This window comes from Magallana gigas, chromosome 3 (assembly GCF_963853765.1).
Source record: "Magallana gigas chromosome 3, xbMagGiga1.1, whole genome shotgun sequence".
Classification (NCBI taxonomy): domain Eukaryota; kingdom Metazoa; phylum Mollusca; class Bivalvia; order Ostreida; family Ostreidae; genus Magallana; species Magallana gigas.
In genome coordinates, this window is record NC_088855.1 from 48,580,312 (window position 1) to 48,596,134 (window position 15,823).

At 33.2% G+C, this 15,823-nt stretch overlaps 1 protein-coding gene across 7 annotated transcripts in view; it reads right to left on the reverse strand.

The window, feature by feature from the left end:
- The window catches only part of LOC105340062 (mediator of RNA polymerase II transcription subunit 15), a 37,571-nt gene that overhangs the window by 9,300 nt on the left and 12,448 nt on the right, over positions 1 to 15,823 (reverse strand). For 4 of the 7 annotated variants that reach the window (XM_034483059.2, XM_066080115.1, XM_066080111.1 and 1 more), the window contains 3 exons: positions 5,541 to 5,693; positions 5,334 to 5,402; positions 64 to 176 (listed from right to left, as the gene is read on the reverse strand). In XM_034483059.2, the coding sequence (XP_034338950.2) occupies positions 64 to 176; positions 5,334 to 5,402; positions 5,541 to 5,693 (335 nt within the window). Of the gene's footprint in view, positions 1 to 63; positions 177 to 5,333; positions 5,403 to 5,540; positions 5,694 to 9,810; positions 10,336 to 15,823 lie in introns of those variants that run through there. The other 3 variants (XM_066080116.1, XM_066080114.1, XM_034483069.2) reach the window with 2 other exon arrangements.

A 15,823-nucleotide genomic window follows, 5' to 3' on the forward strand; every position in this document is an offset into this window, starting at 1 on the left:
TATTATATGGAGACTATCAGTAGCCAAATTAGAGACCTTATTTAATACAGACTTTGTAGTTACCTCAAGTTGTGGTCGCTGCTGTTGCTGCTGCATCTGTAGGTGTCTTTGTTGCTGTTGCTGCTGCATGAGCAGCCGTTGCTGTTGCTGGATGTGCTGCTGCTGATTCATCATCCCTACAAGACAGTTTCTCTGTAATTACTGACGGACTCTACAGTAGACAGCGGTCTGTCTCTGACATATGGGTTGATGTCATTGCATCAACAGCGCTTGGTTGTGTCGTACAACCTCAAGTATTTATTTCTAACTCTACCAAACTCAAGCTCTTGACAATCTATTAATATTCATTAAACTTCCTGATTTCATTGATTTCATTGATTGTTGTTTTTAAAAAAATATTCTAAATATAAACTTTGGAATGTGTTTGGGAAACTTGAAGCATTTCTTATATTCATGTGACAACATACCTTATTAAAATGAAGAAAAAAAATGGGAATTAAAAAAATAATAAAAATTGCTCATTTACATGTAGTAGCAAAAGTAATAAATGAAAATACAACATAACAAGGAAGTTAATGAAATTGATGGTGACATCCTCTTCATGTTTTCAAAAAATATACTGAAAATTATTGATTTCAAATATACTGGTAATTAGAGAAATGTTTGCTGTACCATGGACTGATAATTTATTTCACAACCCATCACCAAATATTGAGTCATATGTTTCCATAAATGAATAACAATTGGTAAAAAGAAGTCAGAGTGATTTACCAGTGTATGTTGGATGATAAAAAATCACAGAATAACATCTTAGCATTTAATCTTTAACTTATTGGCAATATTACATAAATTTCATTGTGATCAATTGAATAGCTTCAGGTATCCCTTTTTTCTAATTAATAAATTATTTATTCATTTAGACTTATTCATAAGAAAGGGTTCTGTTGAAGGAAAAAACATTGTTATATAACTATGAAAATGAGATAATACTTATAAATTTATATGAAATGAAAGCTAGTACACATACATTGCTAATATATTTTTTTCAAAAATAGTAATGGAAAAAATGATTGGAAGACCTTTTTCTTTTTATATTGGAGTCACCTTTAATCACATTACAGAAAAGTCCATGTTACAAAATATAGACTTTGATCTCTATCTTCTAATTGTATCTTTCGATCATGTCCCAATAAAATACCGGTATTATACTGTAAACGTATTACATTTGGCTGTGTATTCTATTTAGCGTTTTTGGCGGAATGCGGCTTTCACTAAATCAAGTACATCGCTAAATGCCATGCATATATGTATAAGAATATTCACATTCAGGAATACACTAATTCAAATCCACGCCAACTTGTTCAAAAACTATTTTCCGCCAAATATCGTACACGCCAAATATAATACCGTACGTTTACAGCATTATAAAGATTTAAATGCAAGCGACAAGACAATTTCTAAACAGCACCCCACTCAATAATTTTATAGTGCAGTTAGAGTTGTCTGCCCTTCAGAGTACAATAGAATTAGAACTGCCATCTACAGTATATGGCCGTTTGTAATTAATTTAAGAACTCTTATCATTACAATATATCATGTTAAGGTAAAAGTAATTTGATGCTTAATTTGCATTTATTCACTGCCAATTCAGAACATGTAACAGTATTCAATTAAAGTTTATCATTGAGGGAGTCAGCAAGATAGACTTGCACTCGGGGAACTGGAATCTTTCCATTATATAACTCACTCAATGGTATACTCTAACTCTTATATTAATACCGATACAAACAATAAATCAGAAAAAAGTTCATTATAATTTTAATGTAACAAACAAGTAATAACAAAAAAAAATCAAAACCGTTTTAACAACAATCTTCAATTGATAACAAACAATATAGAAACTCAGTTCATTGAATATCACAATAAATTCTTATCATTTAAATAATTTAATTCGGTATCTAAGCTACTTTGAGATGTTAAAGGTAACAAGCACCCAAAATCTGCAAATCGCCATTTTGTTTGTTATCTTTTGCTACTGAAAACTGGTTATTTGATAATGAATATTCATGATTTTATTTGGAATACTTCGAAACTTTTACTTAAATTAGAGAAAATTGCAAATGGTTCCGAGTAGGGGTGTATCAGTTGATAGAACTGACACACCTTTTTGCAGGGAATCAGTTTGTTGGCGGTGATTTTCAGGGAGTCAGCGAAGTATATCGAATAACTCTTATATAGTAAAAAATAAGTAGAGGTATAATAATATTCATCGTCTTTGCTATATAAATATGAATGAGGATAGACAAAAGGAAATCCTTCAAATTCTACAGTATAGAATTATTTTAAAATCTTAATGCTTAGTAACACACCATTGATATGAGGAAAATATCACTGATACAATGCACCTAATATTAATTAATTCATTTCAAATCTAAATTAGTTTAGATTATTATCAATCAGCTGATACTATTCCAGTGAATTGTTATGTTGCATAAATAGTTAAAAAAAAGTTCTCTAACTGCATCTCATCCATAAAAATACACAATTTTTGTCATAAGGATATATAAGAGCATTATTTTGCAAAGTATGGACAATGATTTCTTAAATTATTAACTTTTTAGGCATGAAAATGTGATGGTATGCTTATAGCAGTGATTGACGTATAATTGAATATATGGGGTATGCGTATATGTTGGATTGTTACATTCAAATTAATCTAATTATACATCAAGATTTTTGGTGTTTTACTTTTTCATGTGATGTTAGTTAGTTGATTAAAAGAAATTTTACTTGCATTTCTCATATAAATATAAAAGGCAGGAGCTACCTTAATTGACAGAAAGGAAGATATGGATGTTATCATTGAAAATTTGATACAAAAGTTTACAATGGGGCTTCATATATCCGAATGCCGGATATCTGGATAATTCAGTTTTCAGATGATTTCGTTTGAGAACAGAATTTTTATATTTTGTATTGTATTTTGTACTTTTAACTAAAACAATGTGTTACTATAAATTTTGCCTCAATAATTGAATGATATAAAAGATGTTAGACTGTTTTTTATTGCTTATTTTGAGTGTTTAATACATTGTTTGTAAATTCTTATCTGGTATGTTACTTGTAGCGAGTAGGCTTCAGTTTATTTAGAATGTAGCAGAGATGAGTATTTAAATTAAATTGAGGCCAGTCTAAGTGATCATGGGGGTAAATTTTAATCTTAGCTGAACATGATTTCATTTAGAATAGCTTTGGTTCTGTCTTTTAAAATAAGCTTGAGCAATTATCAATATCAGTGTGGCCATAATAACAGCCAACATTCAACTTCTGTCAACATATAGCATGACTATGCATTTTTCTAGAATGAAGAGAAATGCTGATCATTGACTTGCTTTGGAACAAGTCAATGACAATGTATTGCTTTTGGACATTTGATACATTTCTGGTGTTAGATTATTTTTAACAAGAGGCCCACAGGCCTAATTGCTCACTTGAAAAACAATTTTTAACGAGGCCAAGTACAGATCGAGTACGCACGCTTTTGTGCAGCCTTTCATTTGTATTGTGACGTCATCTTTTTGCTTGGTTGATGCCATGGCGTGATAGTTTCAACTGCAGACATTCAGTGAAATTTGTTGAAAATAGCTTGTTTGATGCATAAAATTGATATTATATTGAAGAATAAACATAAATGTCTCGAAGTATAAGCTATATTTGGACACGGGTAGAAAACGTGAAGAGGGTTCAACAAGTCTAGCCCTCTGTCACGTTTTCTTAACCCGCCTAAATATAGCTTAATTCATATATTTCAAGACAGTAACCAAGTATTTTATATTAATGACCCTTAATATGTGATGTTATATATTTATTTATTACTTAAATATGTCTGAATGTTTTAATGATACTGTAAAGATCACCATTTCCTCCTTTTTCAAATAAAAAATAGCCATTATCTGACAAATCTGGGAAATTGGGCATACAAAAAACAATTTTGATAAGACCCCCAGAACAAACCAGGAGGTAAAAGGGTTTTTTTTTTATTTGACCATTTGATGCCTTTTAGCAATAACTTTAATATGTAGAACAGAAAAAGAAATCCCTAGGGCAGAAGTTTTAAAAAAAAGTAAAAAATAAGCAAAATTGATACATTTCAAGCAAAATCCCTTAGTGTCCTACGTTAAAAAATTAACAAACTTTAAGATGACCCCTTAAACAAACGGTGTGTTAAATGTCTTATTTTTTTTATCTTAAAATAATAATTATATCAGTAGAAATTGATGTAAAAAATTTCATTTAAAAATCTAGGGCAGAACAAATTAGACCCGGCCTCGTTAAGTGAGTGATAGTATCCTTTTCTACTTTTTTTATATAACACTCTAAAAAGTGGAGACAGGTGGTAAAAAAATTGAAAAATAAATTCCTCTTTAAATGGTATGCTTGCACGATTAAGTTATTTATAAACTGTGAGAACATGACAAATAAAGAAAATAAAAAGACATTTAGGCTCCACTGCTCACCTTAGCAACAATGCTTTGATATGATCAAAGCAGTTAAATGGCTTTTATAAATCCCTACAGAAGACAAAATATGTCTTAAGTATTTTAATTTAACAGTAAGATGAAGTCAAACAACATGTAAAAAATTTTCAACATAAATTTTCAGATCTGTGCGCTTGCCTTCATATCTTAAAAAATATAATAGGCTTCAAATCATGAAGAAGAACATTATTATGTTAAATAAAACTACAACAGTGTCCCCTTTCTTATACAATCATGATATGAATCAAACTTAGAGTTTTCATTTCACAATAAAAAGCATCCAAGTTTTTCAAATTTTTTTTTTGAAAAATTGTTACTTTATTTAAATGTTGACTCCATTTCAAAGAACCTTCTTTACTCCATGACAACACTTGACTACTGTATACAGTACATGAAAGTCTCTACTTATGATAAGGTGTTAACATAACTGGACACATGGCTCTGGTAAAAAAGAAGATGAAACATCCCTCCTCCCCCCCCCCCCCCCCCCCCCCACTTAAAAGGGGCAGTGATCCTTCATTTAATTATTTATGTACTAATAAACCCCTCATCTACAGATGTTTGGAACCAAGTTTGGTTACAGTTGTAATTGGTGCTTCAAGATGATGAAAATGTGAAAAGTAAAAGCATAACAGATGATGATAATTTATTCAGAAATGCTCATTAGAGCCTCATGCTTCAGAGAACTAAAAATATATCAAAAATCAAAAAGGAAAGAATATAAACTTTTAAAATTGCCAAATAAAGAAAAATTAAATATAATGAAAATAAATCTTCAAATTCATGTCTACTCACAAGAAAATTCAGACAAATCAGTTTGGTCCAACCACATAGACACATCCTCTGTTTGATCATTTGATAGTTCTTATATCAAATAACACAAAACAAAGGACATTATAGTAAGACAGGAGCAGAAAAACCAACTACTTCCTATAAGTAAGCTTCCTGTTCAAATTATATCATCTGACAGTAACAGGTGCATTAGAATTTCTGAGTACATACCCTGTTGTCCTACAGGGCCTATGCCTTGAACTGTTAAGTTTTGAAGGGCCCCGATGGGGTCAGGCATGGGTTGGGACATTCCGGCAGCCCCAGGGGGCATCCCCTGAGGAATTCCCATTCCCCCTGGTCCTTTAGGTTTGTCTCTGTTGGCATCTACAAAACAAAATCCGAGTTTTTCAAAACTACAGCACATAAACATTTTTTTAAGCTTGAGTGTTTGTTATACTTATGCATGCACACATCTAGAGGAGGAGGGTGTTGGGGGGGGGGGGGGGGGGGGGAGGTCTGGACCCTTCACCCCCATGGGAAAATTCAAATATTTCAAACTCTCATAAAAAAGGACAATACACAAATAGAGTCAAATTTGGCCCCCAAGATTTAACATTTTCAACGTGTTTCAGACACATCGAATTGTTCTGTTATTTGGTAGTAGAGTTGGTATAAGATATATATTTCATCTACCGGGTATTTAACTCATTTTATTTCACTCATTGGATTCAATCAAAATCAGTCAAATATGTGCATTTTTCTTATCTTTCTATAATTTTATTATCTTTCTAGTAATCCCCCCCCCACCCGCCCCCCGCAAACACAACTATCCCTGGAAAAATTTTCTGGATCCACACATGTTATGTGTAATCAAATTGTGTGTAAACATCATAACTTGATACACTGTAATTGATACACTTTCTACCCTGTTTAAAAAAACTTTCCATAATGTAGCTCAAACTTAATGATGATGGTCTTTGATTTGCTGGAGATTAAGGGGAAATCCATTAGCACTGATGTAATCTGCTTGTATCAGTCATACAGGGTACTCCAGAATCAATCTCCCAGCCTGCATGGCCATTTTCCATAAAATGCAAGGGCGTAAGATTCTGTATGCAAATTAAGTGCCTGTTTACAGACATTGATCTAAACAAAACAAATGAGATTTCTGTGTACTCCTACAAACAGTGCTGTCACTGAATTTCAAGACATCTGTCTATCTGTTCCTTTCTGTTACTGGATCCTAGTTCATAATTTGTCTTGTTTGCTAATGGCAAGAAGCACATGTTGAGAATAAAGGAATGCCAAGAGGTTCAAAAGAAGACTGTTTCATCAACCTATCAGGACTGTCAAATGTGGCAGAGTGCAGGGAAGTCAACAAAAATCTGTCCCTGACAGATTGATAATAATGGTGATAATCATTACTCACAGAAGAAAATTAAAAAATTGCAACGCTTAATGATTCCATACTCTTTTCAATTTATTAGACATTCTTGTAACATTGTGTATACATCCAGAACATAAAATGTGAAGGGTGATTGCCAAAAGTGAATAAAAAAGATCAAAATTGATTTTTTTCTATTCATACAATTACAAGTGTTTAATTAAATTTCTAATTAATTTTCTAAACTGTGTACTGGTATTCTGTTATGAGCTGGTGATATGTGGTGGTCATTTGTCACCACACAGAGAACCAAGAGAAGCACATGAATTAATTTCCATAACTAGAGCCCTTGTCATTATTGGATTTTCAAATGTACTGCATGGCCTCACCACCATATTGTCACAACCAAGTATTAATTTCCAAAGCTTTTTCCATCTACATCTCTAGCATTATATTCCTATAGCAATACAGGCAGAATACTACTATAGGTTCATAGTAGTGAATCAATAAATAAGACAAACTAATTCCCTCTCCAGAATTATTCTTAGTTAGCCTCAGGATATAGTGGTGCCTCAGAGATGCCAACTCTGTGATTGAATTTTCAAGAAATTTCGACAATGCGACCAGTGTGTTTCTACGTTATTAGCTCGGAAATGAAGTGATAAAGCCGCTTGGACTTCAGGCAGCAGTTCTTTTCCTAAAACTGTTTATTTCTTCTAACAGATTTGGCGTCCATCAAGAAGACCTATACAATTCAGGGGTTTCAGTCCGCAGCCTTATCTTGTTTGCTTCCTTCCTTTCCCGCTAAATACTGTGGTTTTACTAATACTCGGGGGCGTAAATTTTCGTGGATTTAATGAAAATTACAATCTTAAGGATATGTAAATTTTTGGACAGTGATCCTATTAATACATTATGTTATTAGAAATTGCACCTCAATGAACATTTTATTATCTCAACAGCGAATTTTGATGAAACCATAGTTCTTTAAAAATAAACAGAACAATCCAGTTTTCCTGTCTTGTTTACTAGCTTTATTTTCCTACTTATAATTATTGATAAATATCAAACATGCATTTTCTCCAGTGAAAGAGTTTTATAAGACAGTGTAAGACTGGCTGCTGGTACATATCTGTTATTCAGTACATAAAGAGCATGCCGCTGGTGTGTTGACTGATACTATTGTGTTAATATGCTCATCAGGTCCTGGTAATTTCTGCCGCAGAGTCCTTCAATGAATAAAACAATATCTGCATGGTGTCCCCCCACAGTGAATGGTTCAACGACACTGGTGGCCAGATCCCTGATACAAAATCAATGCTACACGTCTAAACCTTATTAATCCTCTAATGAGGAATCATATTTCTAATCACCTTTTTATTTGCAAAGGCCAACTTTCTTCCGTTATTCTTTCATGCTCTGGCAGAAAAAAATTTGCTGCTATTTTTTGTTATATTGGCAGTAGAAAATTTGCTATTTCTTTTTAAAATTATCCTTAACTGATGTTACTTCAGGGTTTCGTATCATTAGTGGTTATTCTGTGTTTCATAACAAAGTTAAATGGTGGCTGCATGATTATAATCCATATCCATGGTGATGGTTGCATGTCCTTGCATGTACATATGAAACAAAATATGCGTCTATTGTAAATAGAATACATATCAAATAAATAAAAGAGAGAGAAGATTTCCATCTAGCATACACCAATCTTCTCACAAACATTTTTTTTGCTCTCAATTTCCATTCAGGTTTCTAGCAATTATTCAAATTCAATTGAAAATCAAATCCTATCATTGAAGCAAATGCTATTTAAGAAGCAATGGTGCTTTTGTTTAAACTAAATGAAGGAACAAATCAATCAATGCATAAAAAGCCCACACAGAACTTGTAGATGTAATCTGTTCCATAAGATGATGAGGGGCCTTGGTATGGGCTGCATGGGTTTTTTGGTGTAATGGAGATGTTAACACATGAAGGTGCTGATCTGATCTTCATTAGCTGGAATACTGGCATTGATTTCTTAACCATTAAGAATGGCCTTTCAGTAGAAATACCAGGACTTAAAGCAAGGTCCATATAATATCTTTACAAATCCCACTATATTGATCCGGAATAAAATGTCCATGCATGATCTCTTCAGATCAAGTTAAATTTTACTGAACTAAACTTATATAACAAGTTGAACAAGCCACTCTAGTGGAATTTTTTTTGGCTAGAAAATTTTTTAAGCCTGATATTTTAATCATGAGACATTCATGGTCTTGAATGTTTCCTAAATATAAAACCATAACATGATGACCATACCATTATTATGATGCGAAACAGCCAAGATGAGCAGGTTAGCAAATTTATCAGGCATGAAACTATTAATTCTTCACTCTATTACAAATTAACAATATTTACAAACACCTCAGGTCAACAGATAACTTTACGGTGCAGTCATAAACTCTTTGACAGATCTTTGATTGTTATGCGGGCTCTACTGCATTAACTACTTTGCAATCTAACTGAAGCACGCAAGAATTTAGCCAGTGGGCAGAAAATACTTCAAAGTTATTAGCATCTCTTATTGCAGAGTGAGGATTCAGAACCTTACCCCTACATTCTTCTGGGAAATTTTTACAGTAACTGATATCTGTTTTAAATCATTTGTATTGAAAAACAATTTCTATGCATGCAGCTGAGACATCTCTAGTTTAAAGTTTCCTCTGCTTAGCATTGGATTGTTATGCAATACAGCTACATAACCAAAGCCATTTACAAATAACTTATTTTATTACTATAAGAGACTCTTAAAAATGTAAGTAATGATTAATCAAAACCTATGTGTATGTCTAGGTCATAAGACACAAGTGTCGTTTTGGAGCCGTTGTGAGAAGTACCAATTGAATTGAAAAGAAATGCAATAAAATACAACTCTTAAGGGATTAAGATACGGTACTTATATTTTGAATTGAAGTGAGAAAAGACGATGAAGGAAATCAAGAATAAAAGTTACATTCCGATTTTACAGTTATGCAACAACTGTCTATGTAAATTCGAATATTAAATCTTAACAAGGAAAGAATACAGAATCATGGAAACAAAGACAATAGAATTTGATGAGTGGATACATACAGGTGTAGTATCCCATTGGGCTCCAGGACATGTTGGCTTGGTACATCCCCCGGTTGAGGGCGTAGGGATCTGTCCCACTGTACCCTGGCTGTCCAGAATACATGACCTTGATATACCAAATTATCACACTAAGATCCTCATGTTTAGAATACTAGTCCTCTCCTCCCTGACATGCTGAAGTCACTTAAAAGTCTATACCACGGAACAACTCCAACCAAGTGTCAATCCGGAAGTCTGTTTTCCTATCTCAATGTTTATCTCTTCTATCTTAGAGCAGTATAGGAAGTGAAAAAAATTAACAGTCCCCTGAAATCAAAAAAATGTGAGCAGTACTTTACAGCACCCTCCCGGCTGTGACCATGTTGTGGCAAGAGACTTGGAATCAATCGGACTTCAGTCCCAGGTAACATGTCGCTGCATCTGCTGGGCAATTCAGTAGCTAATTAGACTGCCTTCAGTCGTGGTGCTACTTCAGTTGAGAGAGGACAGCTTATATGTCCAATACTGCGATGAACTCTTACAGCCTCTCCCCCAGTGGCCAATGAAATGTGCTTCCTCCCAATATGAATTGACTGCCTGCATAGATTTCCTATATTCATTACATACTTTTAATGCAGGGCTCTTCACACAGAATGAAAGGGAAAAAAAATTAATTTTCTAGAATTATCTGACACTGGGATCTTAAATATTGACTGTCACCAAGTATCGATGCTTCATTACGTGGGGAGGATGAGGGCTGTGTATACAGTGGGCTGAGGAGCCAGACTCAAAAGTACTCCTGTACTAAACGTCTACAACTTAATTCAGCGCCCAGTGGCTATGTTTTCACCATGTTTAGCTTAAGTTTTTACCTAATGAAGGAAATTTTCTTATTCCATCTGTCAATACACTAATACCAAAACAGATCGATACATGTGCATTTCAAATTTTAAATAATCTGGATGAAATGAAAAAAAATCAATGGAAGTGCTGAGTTTTACTCCTTATGTCAATGATCTTAATCTCTAAATTTTAAGTCAAGCTGAGTTAAATTCAGGGTCCCAAATTTATGGTCAAATATGTATCAATATGAATGAATTGAAGATGCAGTCGCTCATGTTTGAATGAATGAGCTGTATTTTTTCTATTTCATGAAACTGTCCTTTATCAAAGATCGCACTAATCTAGACAGTACTATTAAGACACAGAATTTAAAAAAAAAGTTTTTCAGAGAATATTAAATTTTGACACATAGTATTGCAGTTATTAATTGTATTTAAAAATATTTCCTCATGCACTTACTAAAGTTTCTATTTATTGTCATAGAGGTGAATTGTTGTCCAGTTTATATTACATGTACATTCAAGTCATGCCACTTCTTAAAAATAATTCCTTACTTGATTATTTATGAGGGCTGAGTGAACTAAAGGATGCTCTTCATTATAGGCTCCTCCATATCTGCCGTACTATGCACATTCTCAATCATGCAGTTAAAAAAGTCAATCAATTAATCATTTAGAAATAAAGCTGCATCTCACTGCATGATTACGAATTCTGTGCATTTTACCAATTATCGAAATTAACTAGATGAGTCTATCATGCATTTGCTTGTTGTTTGTTCATTGGGTCGCTTCATAAGGCGGCTCAATTGATACAAGGCTCAATCTAAGCATGGTACAAACTCTGACAAAATGCAGTCAGTTTCTGTGAAAAGCCATTTTGTAAATTGCATGATAATGCTTCATAATGTATTTCAGAGTGCTTTCAGCAGTACAGTTTTTTGTTATTGATTCTTTCTCAAATGTTGATACTTCCCACATATGCTCGGAAACTCATTTGCAGTGTAATGTAGAGCAACAGGTGTTTCAACAAATGGCGTTGTACACGGGAACACCTTACAGCCATACAAGATACAAATTAATATACATGCTATTAAAACTAATTAACTGACAAAATTTTCTGGCACATAATGTTTAAAAATGTGTAACATATTGTTGTGTTTTCATTGAGAAACTTAAAACTAAAGAAGAAATAATGAATTAATGAGAGACATCATTTAACCTTTGAAAGATTTACAGTCCAATGAATTTTTACTCATTTTCAGGGGAAAAATTGTTTTTAAAATGAATGTTTTTAAGAGGCCAAGCTTCTGTGCATCATGAATAATTTGATTCTTTTATCAATAGACTAAATCTGTCAACTATATACAATGCTTTTAGGAAGAGAATAAAAACGCTTACTGGTCAAATTCGACAGGTACATGTACAAAGCAGCAGTAAGTGCATACTTCAATACCAGTGTCACTTCAAATACCCCCAAGTATTTGTACTGTATTTGAGACTGGTTTGTATCTCTGTCAGATTTATATTTGATTCCATGATAACACTACCTTTCACTCAGCAGTAAGTACCTATCACATGTTGTTTACTACACAGTTTTAAATTTAATTTCTATCAGTTAAGGAATATGTTTAACTTACTTCCCTGGCCTTGGGGGACGCACTTTAAGGCCTTCCTCATTCTATTCACTGTACAATATCTATTGCAATACTTAATCAAGTTATACATGTAATAATTTTTCATTATACATGTGTTTCAAGTAGGCAAGTTGCTAATCTTATTCAAGCAATGCATAAAATATACTAATGATTTTGTCATGATTGAGAAAAAGTTTGCAGCTGATTCAAAGGTTATAAGTTAAAAAATTGATAGTCATAATTACATGAGAGTTCTATTTAAAATTGTGCTTAAATTGTGTTAAAAAATCCTTCCATGTTGTGATTTACAGAAAAAGTGCGTATAACTCTTCATTCAGTTGAGCTAAATCTGTCGTTTGAGCATTTTTTGTTTAAGGAGTCTACAATTTGACTCTAACACACTAAACTTAAAGTATATAGATTGATCAATAAGATTATCTACAGTACTACAATAATGGTTTCACTGGATTTGTGGGCGACCTATAGATTGAGAATAATAACTGTCCCAGCTGGTAACAGTACAGCCCTGCCTGCAGGTAAGTCACAGCTGAGACCCTCAATACAGCACAAGGAGAAATCCAGCCTGCAGGTAAGTCACAGCTGAGACCCTCAGTACAGGAAAAGGAAAAATCCAGATCATTATTGTTTTGAAATCAAGGAAAGTCAGTCAAGTCAATCCACTCAGTCAAACTGAATCAACAGTAGTCATTTTGAAGTCCCAAAGAATCTGGTGAAATTAAAGTCATCCCACATTAAACTTAAACAAACCAAAGATTATCAAAATATATCTTCAATTCAGCTCATTATGATGCAGTAAAAATCTGTCAAATTACCATTACCCTTGGATGTGTCTGATATTGTCAAATAGAACAAGGGACTTACCTCCACAACATTGAATGTGAGACTGTGACCTTAGAAATTAACTAGCAATACAATTTCAAATACAATACAACACAAAAAATACCTTAAATTAATTAATACTTATTAATTCAAAAAGACCTCATAATATCATCTAAATATTTTTTTAATCTTTAAAATCAAATTCACAAAAACCTCATGTTAGGCAGAGTTTCCCCTCTCTATTTCTATGTACAAAGCTTGTACCCTATCCATTATCCATGTTAGTTAAAATATTTGAAAAACCCTGAGAATTATTTACATACCGGTATTTATAAACATGTACAAGTTTAATTTCATATTTATTTTATAAGCTATGACATCCATACTTTTAGTGCTGGCTAGTTTTCACATTTACCATATTTGATAAATGCCCAGATATTGCCTTGTGTATTTATTATCAGTGTTTGAAATTACCGTCCACCGACCGCCCAAGACACATATTTTTTGGCACGGGCGAACAAATTTGTTTGTACGAGTGCCCGACTGGACATGGATATTTTTTAGCCAAGCGTATATAATATCGGAATCGGAGTTTTGAGAATTTTTAACTGATTCTTGTAACACAATCACTTTCCTTGTATGGTCATTTAGAAAGTCAAAACAAGCATTTGATTTATGTAGACAATGCTTGACACGTGAGCATGGCGATGTAGAGTCCCCAATCATGCCACGGAATAATGCAGGGTTATCTCAGCGAGATTCATTTAGACTGAAAATTTTTTACGTACGTCTCCATCCCCATCATACGGCTCTTTTGAACGCGGATGACTCTGCAGAACACGGAGCAGCGTTTAGTTCACACGGAAACGACAAGGTCTTTTATTTTCCTTCAAACTCGCTCATAAATTGTTTAATAATTCAAATTTCTTTTAAGCTTAAATCATATAGATATGATTAAGCTTTCAAATGGTACAAAATTCTAACAAATCGAAAAGTTTTTATCTGTTGTTGGTGTTTACACATCAAAATCGTCAATAATTTTGCTAAACATAAACTTTAAGTAACAAGTGTGACCGTTCAATGTCATTTCAATACAATTTTAAAGTATACAAATCTGTCAAAATCATAAACATGCGACACTTAGTAATTCAGTCAAATTTGCCCAAACTTCGGCCGGTTGTTACGATAGAAGTACGCTGAACTAAATCAACTTTTTACTTTGAACATCATTTTAATTCCCTATAAACATAAAATGTTTGTTTCCTACCGTTAAATGATTTAAATCCCATAAAATTTGAACTTGTTTTTATTCAATCCATTTCAACAGTCAGAGATTCGAAAGAGATGTCCGTCAATTTTTTTTTGCTGAGATTAGTGGACGATAACTTTACTTTTAATGTCAACTATTTTTCCGGGCTAGTAAAATTTTTACAGGTCTGACAAATTATACTAGCTGTCAGCCCTGAGTGTCTAGCTAGTTTTTTGACGAGTTTAAAACACTGTTATATATTATAGTCTGTCCCAAGATATTTATGCTGCACATTTGGATGAAATTTAATAAAAATACACATACCTGTGAAAGAAGTGCAATTAAAATCGATGGAAGAGAAAATCTCTAAGATAACTTGAATCACACATTGCCATTTTTCCCTTGTAAAAATTCACAGGAATGAAAAAAGCTCTCCTATGGAGATTTATAATGGGGAATGTTCACATCTTTTTTCCATTCGGAAATCACTCGGACCTTGTACAAATTTTCAACGTTATCATCTGCCTACCTTCACCTCTTTAGCAATGTAAAATCACCGTAGGGCCACACCAATATAATTTCTTGTTGGTTGGACAGCCAATGAAAAAAGGAACAAGCGGGCGAGCGTTAAATAATAAAATTATTTTCATTTTTAGGCCGTACATAAATAAATTTGTGCGGATGGTTATATTTTTGCTACTTGTTTCTGATTTATACATAAAAACTATTTAAAATACAATATATAGAGCGGAAATTGAACAGTGCAGAATTTCCTGGATGCAGACAGCTAATTATATTATTATTTGTACAGTTTTTTTAAATACCATTGCGCGGGGTCAGACAAACAAGAAATTATATTGGTGGGGCCTAGACTTTTTATTTTTAGCCGTGTATTGAAACCTGATAAGCTAGAGAGGGTGTTTCGAAGGGGAAATCTTGGGATTTTTTCATACTATTGAATGAACATCGTCTGAACCAAGAGGTATTTATAAATATTGAATAAGTTAAGAAAATATGCGGCAAAAATATCTCACATACATCATGCTCCCCGATTACTTGACAATGCTACACATTAAGAATGGAATTCACACATTGTGTTTTGAATATCTACATTGTTTCACAACATTTTGTGCAGCGATTTAAGGGGAGTTGAAATATAAGCAATATCTTAGCTCAGGTTGAAATATGAGAGGGCTCTGTAAGCCTCATCTTCTATCATGCTCTCTTACTCTCGCCAAATATCGCTTATATTTCAAGACAGTACCCATGTGTTTTTTAATTTTTTGTAAAGCAAGTGTCCTGCATAAATTATAGGTCACATTCAGCATTGGAAGCATGACTGATATTATGTAATTTCAGAAGCATTATTCCTTCAGGTATATGTAGGGACCGTACATACTTAGACCTAGCTGCTCCTAAAACTTGGAATGAAAACAATTACACTTCTGGCCATAGTAGATTACTGGGTA